Here is a 15059-nt window from a genome sequence, read left to right as displayed (position 1 = left end):
GAAGACTCTTGAGAGTTCCTTAGACTGCAAGGAGATCCAACCAGTCCATCCAAAAGGAGACCAGTCCTGGCTGTTCATTGGAACGACTGATGCTAAAGCTGAACCTCCAATACTTTGGCCACCTCATGCAAAGAGTTGACTCATTGGAAAAGGCCCTGATGCTGGGAGGGATTGGGGGCAGGAGGAGAAGGGGACGACAGAGGATAAGATATCTGGATGGCATTACCAACTTGATCGACATGCGTTTGAGTGAACTCCAGGTGTTGATGATGGACAGGGAGGCCTCACGTGCTGTGATTCATGAGGTCGCATAGAGTCAGACACGACTGAGCCAGTGAACTGAGCTGAACTGAACTGAATGAATATAATGGTGACTTCCCTCACAAGATCCCATGCATGTAATGCTAAAGAGCGTGCCCCTAACCCTGCTGCAGTCCACCACCAACCCACACCTTCACCAGAGACTCCTGGACACCCATAGGCAAGTCTCCTCTGGGGTCACTGTTCCTTCCTCCTTGGTCCTGGTGCACAAGGTTCTGTTGTGCCCTCCAAGAGTCTATTTCCCAGTCCTGTGTAAGTTCTGACAGCTCTATGGTGGGGTTAATGGCAACCTCCTCCAAGAGGACTTATGCCATACCCACACCCAGAGCTCCTGTCCCTGCGGCAGACCACTGCCAACCCCATACCTCCACAGGAAACTCTCAAACACAGTTCTGTCTCAGTCTCTGTGGGGACTCTGGGTCCTGGTGCACACAAGGTTCATTTGAGCCCTCTGAGCATCTCTGGCAGGAATTGGGTTTGATTCTAAACATGAATTCGCCACTTCTACTGTCTTGCTGGGGCTGCTCCTTTGCCCTTAGACATGGGGTATCTCCTCACAGCCACTCCAGTGCCTACCATCTTACTAGGTTTTCCCTGACCTTGGATGTGGGGCTGCTCCTTCTCACTTTGGATGTTGTTTTATATGCATAGTGATGCTCATTTATCATTGATAAAAATTTTTAAATGATAATATTTATTTACAAATGCTTTGTGTTTCCTTAAAACACTTAGTGAGAGGTTAGTTGCTTGTTTAGATTATCTATAAATTATTATTTAGGTTATAATTATCTCTTGTCAAAATATAATAGTTTCTTGCTATTTCTTGAATAGCAATAGTTTGCAAACTAATTAATTGTTAGTTGCAAATAATTAAGTTGTCTGTTTGCAACTTAATATGGTCCTTCTGTACTCTTTAAAACTACTTGGACATAGAAATTGCTATGTTATTTTTTATTTATTTGATTTTTATTAATTTTCACTGGAGTACAGTTGCTTTACAGTGTCGTGTGAGATTTTGCTGTACAACAAAGTGCCATCAGTCATATGTACAGTACACATATATCCCCATTTTTTTTGTTTCCTTCTCATTTAGATCACCACTGAGTAGAATTTTCTGTGCTATAAAAGTAGATTCTCAAGTAGCTATTTTACATAGAAGTAAATTTTCCTGTAAATTTACTGTTTACAAGGAAATGGTAAGTCATTTTTCCTGTTCCTCTTCCTTCTCACACTGATATCTAAAATTGAGGTATGCTTTGATTGTGGAATATGTAACTAGTGGGATTTGAAATGTGGCAAAGGGAAGAAGATCAACTGTTTTTCATAATCATCTTTCTTTTTGTTTTTGAAAAATGTTTAAATAACTAAAGTTTTTTTTTTTTTTTGTCTGTTTGTTTTATTTATTTTTGGCTATGCTGGGTCTTCATCGCTGTGTGGACTTTCTCTAGTTGCCAAGGGCAGAGTCTACTCTAATTGTGATGTGCAGGTTTCTCATTGCATGGCTTCTCTTGTTTCAGAGCATGGGCTCTAGGGTGTGTGGACTTCAGTAGATGCAGCCAGTGGGCTTTAGTAGTTGTGGTTCCTGGGCTCTAGAGCACAAGCTCAATAGTTATGGAGCACAGGCTAAGCTGCTCTGAGACATGTGAGATCCACCTGGGTCAGGGATCGAACCCATGTCTCCTGCATTGGCAGACGGACTCTCCAGCACTGAACTACCAAGGGAGCCCTGTAACTATCTTTCTTGTGAGTTTTTATTAGGACTTGTAAGTGAATTTGGAAAGCCTAGAATGAAACTAATTTATATAAGACTCTTCCCCACTGTGTTGTTTCTATTTAGTGAAAGAAAAATAGTGATTTTCATATTCTTCTTTATAAATGTATTTTGTGACAGCATCAAGTTCTTATACAACCTATTTCATATGTATATTTACATATATATACATTTATATATATATAAATTTATTCTATAGTCTACATGTATAAATTTTTATATAAATCTTATTTATAGAATAAAATACACAATATCTTTATAAACTGTCTGTCATGCTTTAACATCATTGAGGATAAGGCAGAGATCTTGTACTGAGTGATGTTTCTTTATTTCAGGTTTAACTTTTTCTACCATCCTTTTTGGCATCACAAGGTCTCTGTTGATATTCTACGTCCTTGTTAACGCTTCACAAACTTTGCATAACAAAATTTTGTGGTCCATTTTGAGAGCTCCAGTATTGTTCTTCTATAGAAATCCAATAGGTAAGTCAGACACCAGGTTTCTCAGTGAATATGTCTTCTTAACACATTTAATTCCTGATTACATTTGATATTTGAAAATGGAAGAGATGCTTAGAAGAAAATCACCATTCATTTTCTATGAAAAGCTTCACTGATATTCTTTCCTACCAGAGAAAATCTGAATAGGAGTATGTAACCTTTTATTCCAATTTATGTGTGTCTGTAAAGATAAATGAATGTTTACTTTGCAGGATGATTTATGAATCCATTTGTAAGACATATGAAGCACCCAACATATGATGCAAATGTGTTGAAATATTTTTGACTAGTTGTTGAAATGTTCCTGTGTTAATAATGTTAAGCTAACTAGGAAGGACCTTCTTCCAGGAACATCTCTATAGGAGACAGGCTATGTGTTTCTCTTTTTCATTGCTCATCCATTTCTGGGATCACAGAGGTCTGACATGTCCTCATATTTTGAGGTTTATCTAAATGGTAATGGAAAATTGATTAAAACACAAGATCAGTTAAAAGTATACATCATCTTCAGTAAAATCAACTCTCTAGTTTTATAATGGACTTTTGGTTATATTTAAGAGGTCTTGTGGTACATAGCAGGTGGATCTTCAGTATTAAGTAAGAGTGTCCCTGATGGTTTTCCAGTGGTTGCTTCCTCTACTTTGAGGCCTTTGACCTGTATTGCTTCAGGAGACAGCCTCTTGACCTGGGTTTCTGTGAAGAGTCAGTTCTTTAGTGAACATGCCCACTCTGTTCAGTTGGTTGTACTTGTGCTGAGGCCCAGGGTGGCTTTGTTTTCTCACAGGTGATGACTGACAGGGCCTGTCGAGGCAGGGATGTGACTGGAAGGAGGACAAGTGTAGGCTCAGCCTGGTCATCAACTCAGCATGTGACTGAGGCCAAAGCAGGTATATTCTCCTAGCCAGGCAAATCTCCAGGCAGGATGCTGTCATGGTCTTAAGTGTGGACTCTGGAGCCAACTGGCTGGGTTCAGTCCTGTTGCTAGTTACTAATAGTAATAGTTATAGTTATGTGAATACTTCTGTGCTAATTATTTAATTTCTCTGTGTCTTGATCTTCTTACCTGTAAAATGAGGATACTATTCACACACTTACCAATATCTTGGTATTGTGGGCATTAAGCAGGTTAATAATTCACAGCACTTAGCACAGGATCAGTGCCTAATGAACCTCAATGAGGATGAGGACATGGTGTCTGGGAGCTTCTCTCCTGTGAAATGGGAATAACCACTGCCCTTTCTGTTCCACAAGACTGTTGTGAGGATTAAATAAGAATGTCGAGGGCAGCAGCTCATAAATCTGTTCAGATTTATTCAGCACACGTTGTTTAGTCCAGGCAGTGAGCAGAGCACAGGATAGTAAACTGCAGAGGCCCACACAGATCTCAGGTTATTATGAAGCCAGAGTGAGGAAGGGGTTGGAGGAGTCCATGCTATTATGGGTATGAAGTTGCTCCACTTTGCCTGTTAGTGTGAAAACTATAGTCACAAAGTTGGGAGCATTAAGTGGGACTGAATTTCTGTTCTCACAGCCTCTGAGTGTTCATGACCACAGTTAACCAGGCTCTTTATAGTCAAGACCTGTAGGCTTCTCCAGATGCTGACTTACTTATATTGAAGGACTTGGGATCAAGTTTAAATCCTGAAGGCCACTAATTTTAGAGCAGTCAGCACACTAATATTTATCTTGTGTCCCCCTCTTTAGCTCTTAGCACGACTTCATTCCTTCAAGAAAATAGAAGCCCAAATAAGTATTGCAAAGATAGGCCTGCTTTGCCCAAAAGGCTTAGGGGCTATAAATTACTTACTCTTTTAGTGGTATATTAAATTGAACTCTTTCCTATCTTTTATTTTCAAAAGTGGAATTTGTAATGTCCCCTGCATTGACAAGCAGATTCTTATCCACTGTATCATCAGAGAAATCCATAAATACATGTGCTTTAAAAATATTGTTTTGATTTGTTCACGTATTGTTTCTCTTAAGGCTCCTTTACGAGGAAATGAGTATTTTCTTGTATCCTGTTCTTTCAGGAAGGATTTTAAATCGCTTCTCGAAAGACATTGGGCATATGGATGACTCACTGCCCCTGATATTTCAAGATTTCATCCAGGTAATGTACCAGTCCTGTCAGAGTTCTCACAGGGAAGAGCAGAATGCCTGTTTCTCGAGGCTTTCTCACAGGGGCTGAGGGTGGGCTTTCAGCCTGGTGATATGCCCTGTTATCCTCAGTAAAGGTTATATTTGTGAGAGAAGGGTGCAGCTGTCATTGGGAGGCTGAGCTAACATGAGTGACACCTGGGGCAGGAGTGGCTACCCAGTCACGTCAAGGTTGGTCTGAAGCAGCGACAGGCTGGGTAAGTGGTTCTCCCTCTGCCTTCCAGATGTCTGGTGTGGATTCCCTTATTGTGAGCACATTTCATAATAGAGAAAAAAATCACCTCTCATGGAAAGATAGCCTAGATGAACTAAATTATGCATTGTATTGGGCTTCCCAAGTGGCTCAGTGTTAAAGAATTCACTTGCCAATGCAGGAGACACAAGAGACAAGAGTTCAATCCTTGCGTCAAGAAGATCCTCTGGAGAAGGAAATGGCAAGCCACTCCAGTATTCTTGCCTGGAAAATTCCATGGGCAGAGGAGCCTGGCGGGCTATAGTCCATGGGGTTGCAAAGAGTCAGACATGCACAATGCATTGTATTACCACAGAGGACAAATATTTACTGCACTATTTTATTTGGATAAGGCCAGTTGTGGTTACTTACAAAGAAAAGATTGGTAAAAATAAGCTGAAAATAATACTTTAACAAAGAAAAGGTTGCTGTTTAATTGCTAAATTGTGTCTGACTCTTTTGTGACCCCATGGACTATAGCCCGCGAGGTTCGTCTGTCCATGGGATTTCTAAGGCAAGAATATTTGAGTGGGTTGCAATTACCTTGTCCAGGGGATCTTCCTGACCCAGGGATCAAACCCAGGTCTCCTGCATTGGCAGGCAGATTCTTCACCACTGAGCCACCTGGGAAGTCCAACAAGGGCAATAGAGAGCAGTTATTAAAGATACAAAGCCTTTAAGCCAGTAATTTGATTCCAGGATCAAAGTCATTTCAGAAAATGTCTTTTGTTTTGTAGGCAGTTATTCTTTTCACAGGTTGATTGCTCTGTCTTAAGGTGTCTTAAGAGAGAGAGAGAGAGAGAGAGAGAGAGAGAGAGAGAGACCTACAGGAATACCTTCTATCGAGTCTCTCTTTTGTCTGTGAACTTGAGGTTCTAAAGAATGATGTAGGGTCATCTCCACTCTCATCTCATCCAGTATCATTGCTCATGTGGGGTGTATTTTTCTGTTATTTAATTCTGTCTACTTTTCAGTTATTTAGTCTGTGGGGAATTTTCTTTTACTTCTCAGGTGTTAATTTTGGAAATGAAACACATTGTCAAAAGCTGCACACAGAAATGCAGCAGAGATCTGACTGCAGACAGTGTAGCCTGTGGGCATGGGTTCAACTGTTATCAGTGTGAACTACTCTGAGACTCAGAGGCAGAGGACTTTTACTGCAAAGATGTCTGATTTTTTTTTTTTTTTTCTCTTCTGCAAACTTATTTTATAAATGTGCCCTTCTGGGTTTAACTATGTAATTTAGTCCCAGAAACTATTTTTGCTTGAAAACAGTGTCACATTTTAACAGTGATTGTGAATTACTTTGAAAATATTTTGTGAATGGTTGTTTCTTTGCTATGGCAAGGTGGGCTAACTTGGGTTTATGCCATGTGCTTACTAGCACATGGTTAGTTAGTGGTCATAGTCAGATTGTCACATATTTTTGCATGATGTATAGAGGAACAGGGACAGATACTACCTGATTTCAGTAGGAAACATTCTCATTAAAGAGGAGGGAAAATTCCAGTCTTGCTGATTTCCAATCCCAGCTCTGCCACTTGTAGTTCAGTTATCTTGAAGTTGAAGGTGGAGGTGTCCTGTAGGTCATTGGAAGTAAGAGTTTGGTGTTTGAGGGAGAGACCTGGGATGAGCATGGAGCCTGTGTACCCTTCACTGAGCTGGTAGTAGCTGAATCTGTGAAAATGACAAGATTTCCCAGAGAGAGGGAAACATTTTTAGGGGCCAATATAAGAAGACTCAATATCAGAGAAAAAGCAGAGAGAGAAGGGGAGGAGAGGAGACACAGTGAACAGCAAGAGAGAAAGAAGGAAGTAGGTTGGGGAATCAAGGAAGGACACATCTGCTCAGTGCAAACGAGAAGGTGAGTCTGTGAAAACTTGTTGGTTGATTTGGAATCAGGAGGTGTTGGTGACCTGAGAAGCAGGTTTCAGATGTGAGGAGGTCAGAGTGCAAAGGGTTGAAAATCCAAGAGGTATGGAGGGAGTTGAGGTGAAGACTGGCTACTCCTGGAAGGAGTTTGAATGAAGTAGGAGACAGGCCCATCTGGAATGTAGGGTCTGAGGAGGTATTGCTGGTTGTTGGGGTGTACAGTTTGTGAGTTGCGTGTGTGAGGTGGTGGGTGGGTATTTCCCTCTCTCCCTCCTTCCCTTCAACAAACAGTGCTTAGAGTTGAGGTCCTGAAGAACAGGGGTGAGCCAGACCCCTCCCGTCATGGGTGGTCTCCTGCAGCCTCCCTTTGGGAGGGAGACATCCAGAGATTCACCCCTTGCTGCCTTTGGAATCCTAATTGTGGGAGCTCTGTGGAGGAAGTCCTGGAAGGCAAACTGGATGTGGAGGCTGGAGGCAGTTAGGGAGCCTGGTCCAGGAGGTGGGCGGAGCTTCTAGGAGGTGACCTTTAATCCTGGATGAAAAGAAAAGGCTGTTGTGGATGATGGGGCTGGAGGTGCTGCTGGAAGCAGAGTTCCTATGTGGGAACCAGTCCTTCTTCCCCATCACCAATGAGAGGAGGGAAGGGAAGGGGCTGGAAGGGGGGTGTTCAGTTTTGTTTTAAAAGAAATAGTTTGTGCCAATTGTTTTCAACTCACTTTTGATGATTCTGCTTATCCTTGGTGTATTTTATAAACCTTGGAAGATTCTTGATCATTTTTATTACTTCTAAAGTGTTTATTTCGTGTACTTTTCCTCATTTAATTCCTTCTCATTCTCTTAAACAATATATTAGATAATTTATTTAATATTTTGTAGTAGTGATGCCAAGTGTGGGAAGGGAAACCCTGGGTTCTGAGTAGTGGTCCACACTGCAGGACAGTCCATCTACTCAGACGATGTCACTCAGAGACCACATCCCAACAGAGGGCAATCATGAGTTTGTGCACCATATTGTACACTGACTCTACCAGAGAAGTTGCCTGTTCAGTCACATTATAGTTGTTGGGCAAATTGGAGCTGTTCACCATTTCAAAAAAGATGAAGGAAAAGCAGCATAAAAAAATCAATTTATGTAGTGTGATTCCACCTGATAATCATTTATGATGTCAACAACTTTAAAGTACAGTGGCATGGGAAGCCCTGAAGTCTCTCTTTCCAAGCTTGAATCCCAGCTCTCCCTCTTCCTGTCTCTGCCACACAAAGCCAGTCTCCTCTCAGTAAAATAGAGAAAATAATACCAACTCCATAAATGTTGTGGGAAGGCAAAATGAAGTTGTTTTAATATTATTCTTTGCATAACATCTAAATGCATGTTGAGCACTAAGTAATGGGTAGTTATTTTTAAAACACCATATGTGTTTTTAAGTGAGAAAAATTGTCTGATGACACTGGCATTATGTTGCATTAAAGTTATTGTCAGATACAGTTTCCAGGCCCATAAATATCATCTCATGAGTTTGTATTACAGAGATTCTAGGTTTGTAATTCTTGAAGATTTTAAGGGACACTTTCTTATGTAGACTCATAGAATAAACACCAGTTGTTTTCAAAACTGACCATTGGTCACTAAATATTTCAAATTAACGTAATTTTCATATAGTTTTCCAAAGTCCCAAATAACATTGAGTAAATAGTCTCAATTATGCACTGCTTTTGTCATTGAAATCATCACCTCCAAGAAGTCTTCCTATAAATAAGACAAATGAAAATGAAGGTAAGATGTGGAAGTTAAATTTAGGCATTTTAATTATCCTTCAATTAAAAATAAATAAATTTTAAAATATCAAAAAAATCACTTATTAAATTAAAAAAAGAGGGACTTCTCTGAGCATCAGAAGTTGCACACAGCTGCCCTCAGCAAAATGCTTTAATTTTTTTGAGGAAAACCAAATTGTAAAACCTTTGTTCCTCACACATCCCTCATTCAGGAAGAGAAAACAACAACAACAATCAACAGCTTGGCAGAACTTAAATGACTGAATCCTCATTTCCTTTCTTCCTCATGGATCACAGCCTTGTCCTGGTGAAGGTTTGTGTAACTCAATGAAACTATGAGTCATACCATTCAGGGCCACCCAAGATAGACAGGTCATACTGGAAAGTTCTGACGAAACATGGTCCACTTGAGGAGGAAATGATAACCCACTCCAGTATTCTTGCTGTGAGAGCCCCGTGAACAGTATGAAAAGGCAAAAATATATGACACTGGAAGATGAGCCCTCCAAGTTGGGAGGTATCCAGTATGTTACTGGGGAAGAGCAGAGGGCAACTGCTAACAGCTCCAGAAAGAATGAAGCAGCTGGGCTGAAGTGGAAATGACACTCAGTTGTGGATGTGTCTGTTGGTAAAAGTAAAGTCCAATGCTGTAAAGAATGATATTGCATAGGGACTGGAATGTTAGGTCCATGAATCAGTGTAAATTGAATGTGGTCAAGCAGGGGATGACAAGAGTGAATATTGGCATCTTAGGAATCAGTGAACTAAAATGGACAGGAATGGGCGGATTTAATTCAGATGACCATTGTATCTATTTCTGTGGGCAAGAATCCCTTAGAAGAAACGGAGAAGCTGTCATAGTTAACAAAAGAGTCTGAAATGCAGTCCTTGGGTACAAACTCAAAAACGACAGAATGATCTGTTCTCTTCCAAGGCAAACCATTCAACATCACAGTACTACAAGTCTATGCCTCAACTACTAATGCCAAAGAAGCTGAAGTTGACTGGTTCTATGAAGACCTACAATACCTTCTAGATCTAAAACCAAAAAAAAGATGTCCTTTTCATCATAAGGAATTATAATGCAAAAGTAGGAAATCAAGAGATACCTGGAGTAACAGGCAAGTCTGGCTTTTGGAGTACAAAATGAAGCAGGGCATAGGCTAACAGAGTTTTGTCAAGAGAACACATCAGTCATAGAAAACACCCTCTTCCAGCAACACAAGGGACAGTTCTACACAAGGACATCACCAAATGATCAACACCAAAATCAGATTGATTATGTCCTTTTCAGCTGAAAATGAAGAAGCTCTATACAGTCAGCAAAAACAAGACCTGAAGCTGACTATGGCTCTGATCATCAATTCCTTATTGTAAAATTTAGGCTTAAATGAAGAGAGTAGGGAAAACCACTAGGCCATTCAGGTTTGACCTAAATCAAATCTCTTATGGTTATAAAATGGAGGTGATGAATAGATTCAAGGAATTAGATCTGGTAGACAGAGTGCCTGAAAAACTATGAACAGAATGAACCCTTGCTGTTGCCATTTAGTCGCTTAGTTGCGTTCAACTCTTTGTGACCCCATGGACTGCAGTGCTCCAGGCTCCTCTGTCCATGGGATTTCACAGGCAAGAATACTGGAGTGGGTTGCCATTTCCTTCTCCAGAGGATCTTCCTGATCCAGTGATCAAACCCACATCTCCTGCATTGGCAGGCAGATTCTTTACTACTGAGCCACCAGGGAAGCCCAGTGAGCACTTTTAAGATCTTTTAATGATCATTTTGCTCTCTGAACTGAACAGGCTGTTATTCCCTAAATAGCTGGGAATCTAGAACTGGTCCCCTCATGGGAGAGGCCACATATGACCACAAGAAACCCAACAGCATAGAAAATGCAGACAGAAGGGGAAATATATGATGTATGATACAGTATCTATGTGTGATACAGTATCTGTATGTGATACAGTATCAGGCAGAAGTTAAAAGAAAAGACTTGGGGGTCATAATGACTAAATTGTTTGAATTTGGGCAAATCGATAAGCCTCTCTGAGCGTCAGTTTCCTGCTTTTAAATGGAGAGTAAAATCCTTCATCGTGTTGATGTAGGAAGGAGATTACATAAAGCCTGTGAAATACTTGAGATTTGGACTCATGACAAGTCTTATGAAGTGTCATCCATTATTGGTATTTGGAAGCATGGCATAACCATTACTTCTTTGCTTGTTGGCCAGATCTAGAGAATTGTGGATTTCTGTGTTATGAGAAAACTTGTCATCAGTTCAGTTCAGTCACTCAGTCATGTCCGACTCTTTGCGACCCCATGAATCAGAGCATGCCAGGCCTCCCTGTCCATCACCAACTCCCGGAGTTCACTCAGACTCACATCCATGGAGTCAGTCATGCCATCCAACCATCTCATCCTCTGTCGTCCCCTTCTCCTCCTGCCCCCAATCCCTCCCAGCATCAGAGTCTTTTCCAATGAGTCAATTCTTTGCATGACGTGGCCAAAGTAATGGAGTTTCAGCTTTAGCATCATTCCTTCCAAAGAAATCCCATAGCCTCTAGCAATAAAGCAAAGTCTTATTTTTCAAGTTTTTTGGTTGGACAGGCTTTTAAAGAAAACCATTAACATTTTCACAAGCATTCTTTTCTTTTCTTTTTTGTATAATTCACTTACAAATCATTTAGAAACCAGTGTGGCTTGTCATAAACAGCTGCTCACAACACAGCATCCTTTTGGAGGATGAAATATGCTCATGGGACTTCCTTCCATAGGTGGTTGGGACTTATCCTCTGCCTTAGTCATCCTGACAACCTAACCAGGCTACTTGCTTCCACCAAGAATGCTGACCTGGAGTGGACACAGTTCAACTTCTTGAGATTCATGAGTTTACAAAATACAGATTTTGTACTTCCACTGGTATCAGTGTACCACTTCACGGTACATAAAATAGTAAATGTCAAATTGATCTTCTCTTCGGTCTATATTGAATAATCTTGTTTGGTTTTGTTGATTCAGAGGTCCAGCACTTTCCCCTTAGTCTCCCATAAGTGCTTAGGAGTTTCAAAAAAGCAAGTCTTCACTCAGAAAAAGGATAACCTGAAAGAGAAAAATGATACAGAATAAGAAAAAAAAACACATCTCTTTAAAATATATATTAAAAAAGAAAAGAAACATCTCAAAAAATGTTACTTGCTGCCATGTCCCAAAATTTGTCAGTCTTTGGAAAGCTTAGAGTTGGGAAGATAATTCAGAGAGGACAAAAACTGTAGTAGGCATGAAGTTTATTGGTCATATTATTTTAAAAGTGCATCTTCAAACAAAATAAACCTCAGATGTGAATTTTACTGTGACCAAAGAAAAGCCACAGTCACTTTGGTACATGTGACCTCATCACCACATGTAAGAAACATTGCACCTGCTCTGATATGTTCTTGGATAATACTAAACTGTTCTAATGGTTAGAATGAGAGGCCTGTTAGGGCCCAACTTCATGAGATTAAGATTCTTTGGGCTCATCAATCTATGAACACTTCATCCCTCCTCCCCTGGCTGCTGGCACCCAGAACACACTGATGGTAGTAATGCTGGAGTTAGAGTTTCTATTTGTTATGCATGAACTGGTTAACACTTTATGTGTGTGACCTCATTTAATTCCCATTACCATCTTTTCACGTTGTTGGTATATCCCAGTTTTTACTAAGATTGAGAATGGGTTTAGAGTCTTACCCTCCCTGTTAATATGCAGGAAGATTTGTTCTAAACCCTGCTCAGCACAATACTGGGCTAGTGGAATATCCTCTCTAGGTGTAGGCTGTCATTCTCTGCAAACTAAAGAAATTTTCTGAATTGTAAAAAATCACCATTCTCTAAAGTGAAAGATTTCATCTAAGAATTTTTTTTTTATTCATGTGGATTCACAGACTTTGGATATAATTTTCCAAACAGTGTGCTCCAAATGGGAAATATATAAAAATAATGATTTTCTTTATTTGGGGGACATCAGTACTTGAGTCACTTACTTCTGGGACAATATGTTTCTTTCTATATACCCATTATTGTCTCTGTGCCAGTGTAACAGAGGTGTAGAAACACTGGCCATGGTGATATGGGCCATCATATGGGCCTGAAATCCAAGTAGATGGGGGGTATTATATAAGTAGCTTTAACTGGGTTTCTTGGAATGCCTGGGAATGTAGGAGAAAGAAATGAGGTTGGTTTCAAGGAAGGCATGTGTATTGTACACCAGAATCTTTTGTTTCCTTCTTCAGGTGACTGTTTGTTTAGATACTATTTTCATCTTCTGCCAACTTCTATAAAGGGTTTGAGATAGCTGGCAATAAAAGATTCAGAAACGTATATTCATATAACTGTAAACACATACACTGGTTCAGTTCAGTTCAGTTCAGTCTCTCAGTTGTGTCCTACTCTTTGAGACCCCATGAACTGCAGCATGACAGACCTCCCTGTCCATCACCAACTCCCGGAGATTACCCAAACTCATGTCCATTGAGTCAGTGATGCCATCAAACCATCTCATCCTCTGTTGTCCCCTTCTCCTCCTGCCCTCAATCTTTCCCAACATCAGAGTCTTTTCAGATGAGTCAGCTTTTCACATCAGGTGGCCAAAGTATTGGAGTTTCAGCTTCAACATCAGTCCTTCCAATAAACACCTAGGACTGATCTCTAGGATGGACTGGCTAGATCTCCTTGCAGTCCAAGGGACTGTCAAGAGTCTTCTCCAACACCACAGTTCAAAAGCATCAATTCTTTGGCTCTCAGCTTTCTTTATAGTCCAACTCTCATATCCATACATGACTACTGGAAAAACCATAGCCTCGACTAGATAGACCTTTGTTGACAAAGTAATGTCTCTGCTTTATAATATGATGTCTAGGTTGGTCATAACTTTCCTTCCAAGCAGTAGTGAAAGTGAAGTCATTCAGTTGTGTCTGACTCTTTGCGACCCCGTGGACTGTAGCCTACTATGCTTCTCTGTCCATGGGATTTTCCAGGCAAGAGTACTGGAGTGTATTGCCATTTCCTTCTCCAGAGGATCTTCCTGACCCAGGGATTGAACACAGGTCTCCTGCACTGTAGGCAAATGCTTTACCGTCTTAGCCACCAGGGAAGTCCTAGAAGTAAGTGTCTTTTAATTTCATGGCTGCAATCACCATCTGCAGTGATTTTGGAGCCCCCCAAAATAAAATCAGCCACTGTTTCCACTGTTTCCCCATCTATTTGCCACGAAGTGATGGGACCGGATGCCATGATCTTAGTTTTCTGAATGTTGAGCTTTAAGCCAGTGAGTATGCTAAAAAACTAAGTTGAATTTTTTATTGACATTTTAGCAGGTTTTTATGACTTTGGAGAAGGCAATGGCACCCCACTCCAGTACTCTTGCCTGGAAAATCCCATGGATGGAGGAGCCTGATAGGCCGCAGTCATGGTGTCGCTAAGAGTCAGACATGACTGAGCGACTTCACTTCACTTATGACAATCAACGATGGCAAGCCAGGTGACTTAAGACCAGACTTAGAAGGAGCTGCCAGAACTCCTCCCCATGAACATGAAGGTTTTATCAGGTGGAATGCATAATACAGTGGCTGTAAAGCAGTTGTTCATCTGTAGGTCTAATAGGAGAGAGGTCAGTCAGGGCTATTTTTTTCCACTAATGACTGGGAAGTATTACTTCAGAATCCCATCCTCTTCACTCTGGGTTTTATTTTGATACCACAGCAGATGTGTGAAAAACAGGAAAAGCACATGTGTCTCCATCCAGATAATATAGTTTAGTTCCCAAGGTCTCCTGGACACCGAGTCACAGTTCTGGACCTTTCCTCCTCCTTCTAGGCTCCTCCTGCCTGTGGCCAAGACTCTAGGAGTACAAACTGCTCCTGCCTTTCTCCTTGACCTGCCATCCTTCTGGGAAAACTTAGGACAACCACTTACCCTCCAATCTTTATGCCGTATCTGTAAATGAAAGTGAAGTTCTTACTTTTCTCATTCACAAGATGGTTGTGAAGATCCTCTGAGAAAACTGATCAGGAAGAGCTGTGAAATGATAACCCAAGTCTTGTGATACAGGCATGACCACCCCTAACCCATCCCTCAGAGAAGCGCCTGGGCCAGCTGCCCTGGGTGACAAGGTGGGGAGGTCCTGGGGTGGTGAGCATGGATGCAGGTGCTGGTGCTGAGAGGACCCATAACAACCAGTGTTAACTCAGACAGGCATCTTAACTTCTCATCTCAGCTCCTTTTTGGTCAAAATTTCCATCAGTGGTAGTTGCTGCCTGCAAGTTTTCTTGCCACTCTTTCTATTTGTTCAACCAGGCTGTAAAATTTGGCCATAATTCTCTTCTTAGAATTGTCTAAAAGTGTTCCTGAATTCTTCTCTGTGTTTCCCCAGCACTCTCTTCCTTGTGCAGA

The 15059-nt window shown here is 41.0% G+C and overlaps 1 protein-coding gene across 1 annotated transcript in view; it reads left to right on the top strand.

Moving 5' to 3' along the window:
• LOC133258053 (ATP-binding cassette sub-family C member 4-like) overlaps positions 1–15059 on the top strand; it is a 170082-nt gene that overhangs the window by 82523 nt on the left and 72500 nt on the right. The window contains 2 exon segments of the mRNA XM_061434392.1: positions 2428–2574; positions 4623–4702. Of these exon segments, the coding sequence (XP_061290376.1) occupies positions 2428–2574; positions 4623–4702 (227 nt within the window).

The sequence above is a fragment of the Bos javanicus genome, chromosome 12 (assembly GCF_032452875.1).
Source record: "Bos javanicus breed banteng chromosome 12, ARS-OSU_banteng_1.0, whole genome shotgun sequence".
NCBI lineage: Eukaryota > Metazoa > Chordata > Mammalia > Artiodactyla > Bovidae > Bos > Bos javanicus.
This window is presented reverse-complemented; position numbering and strand designations above follow the sequence as displayed.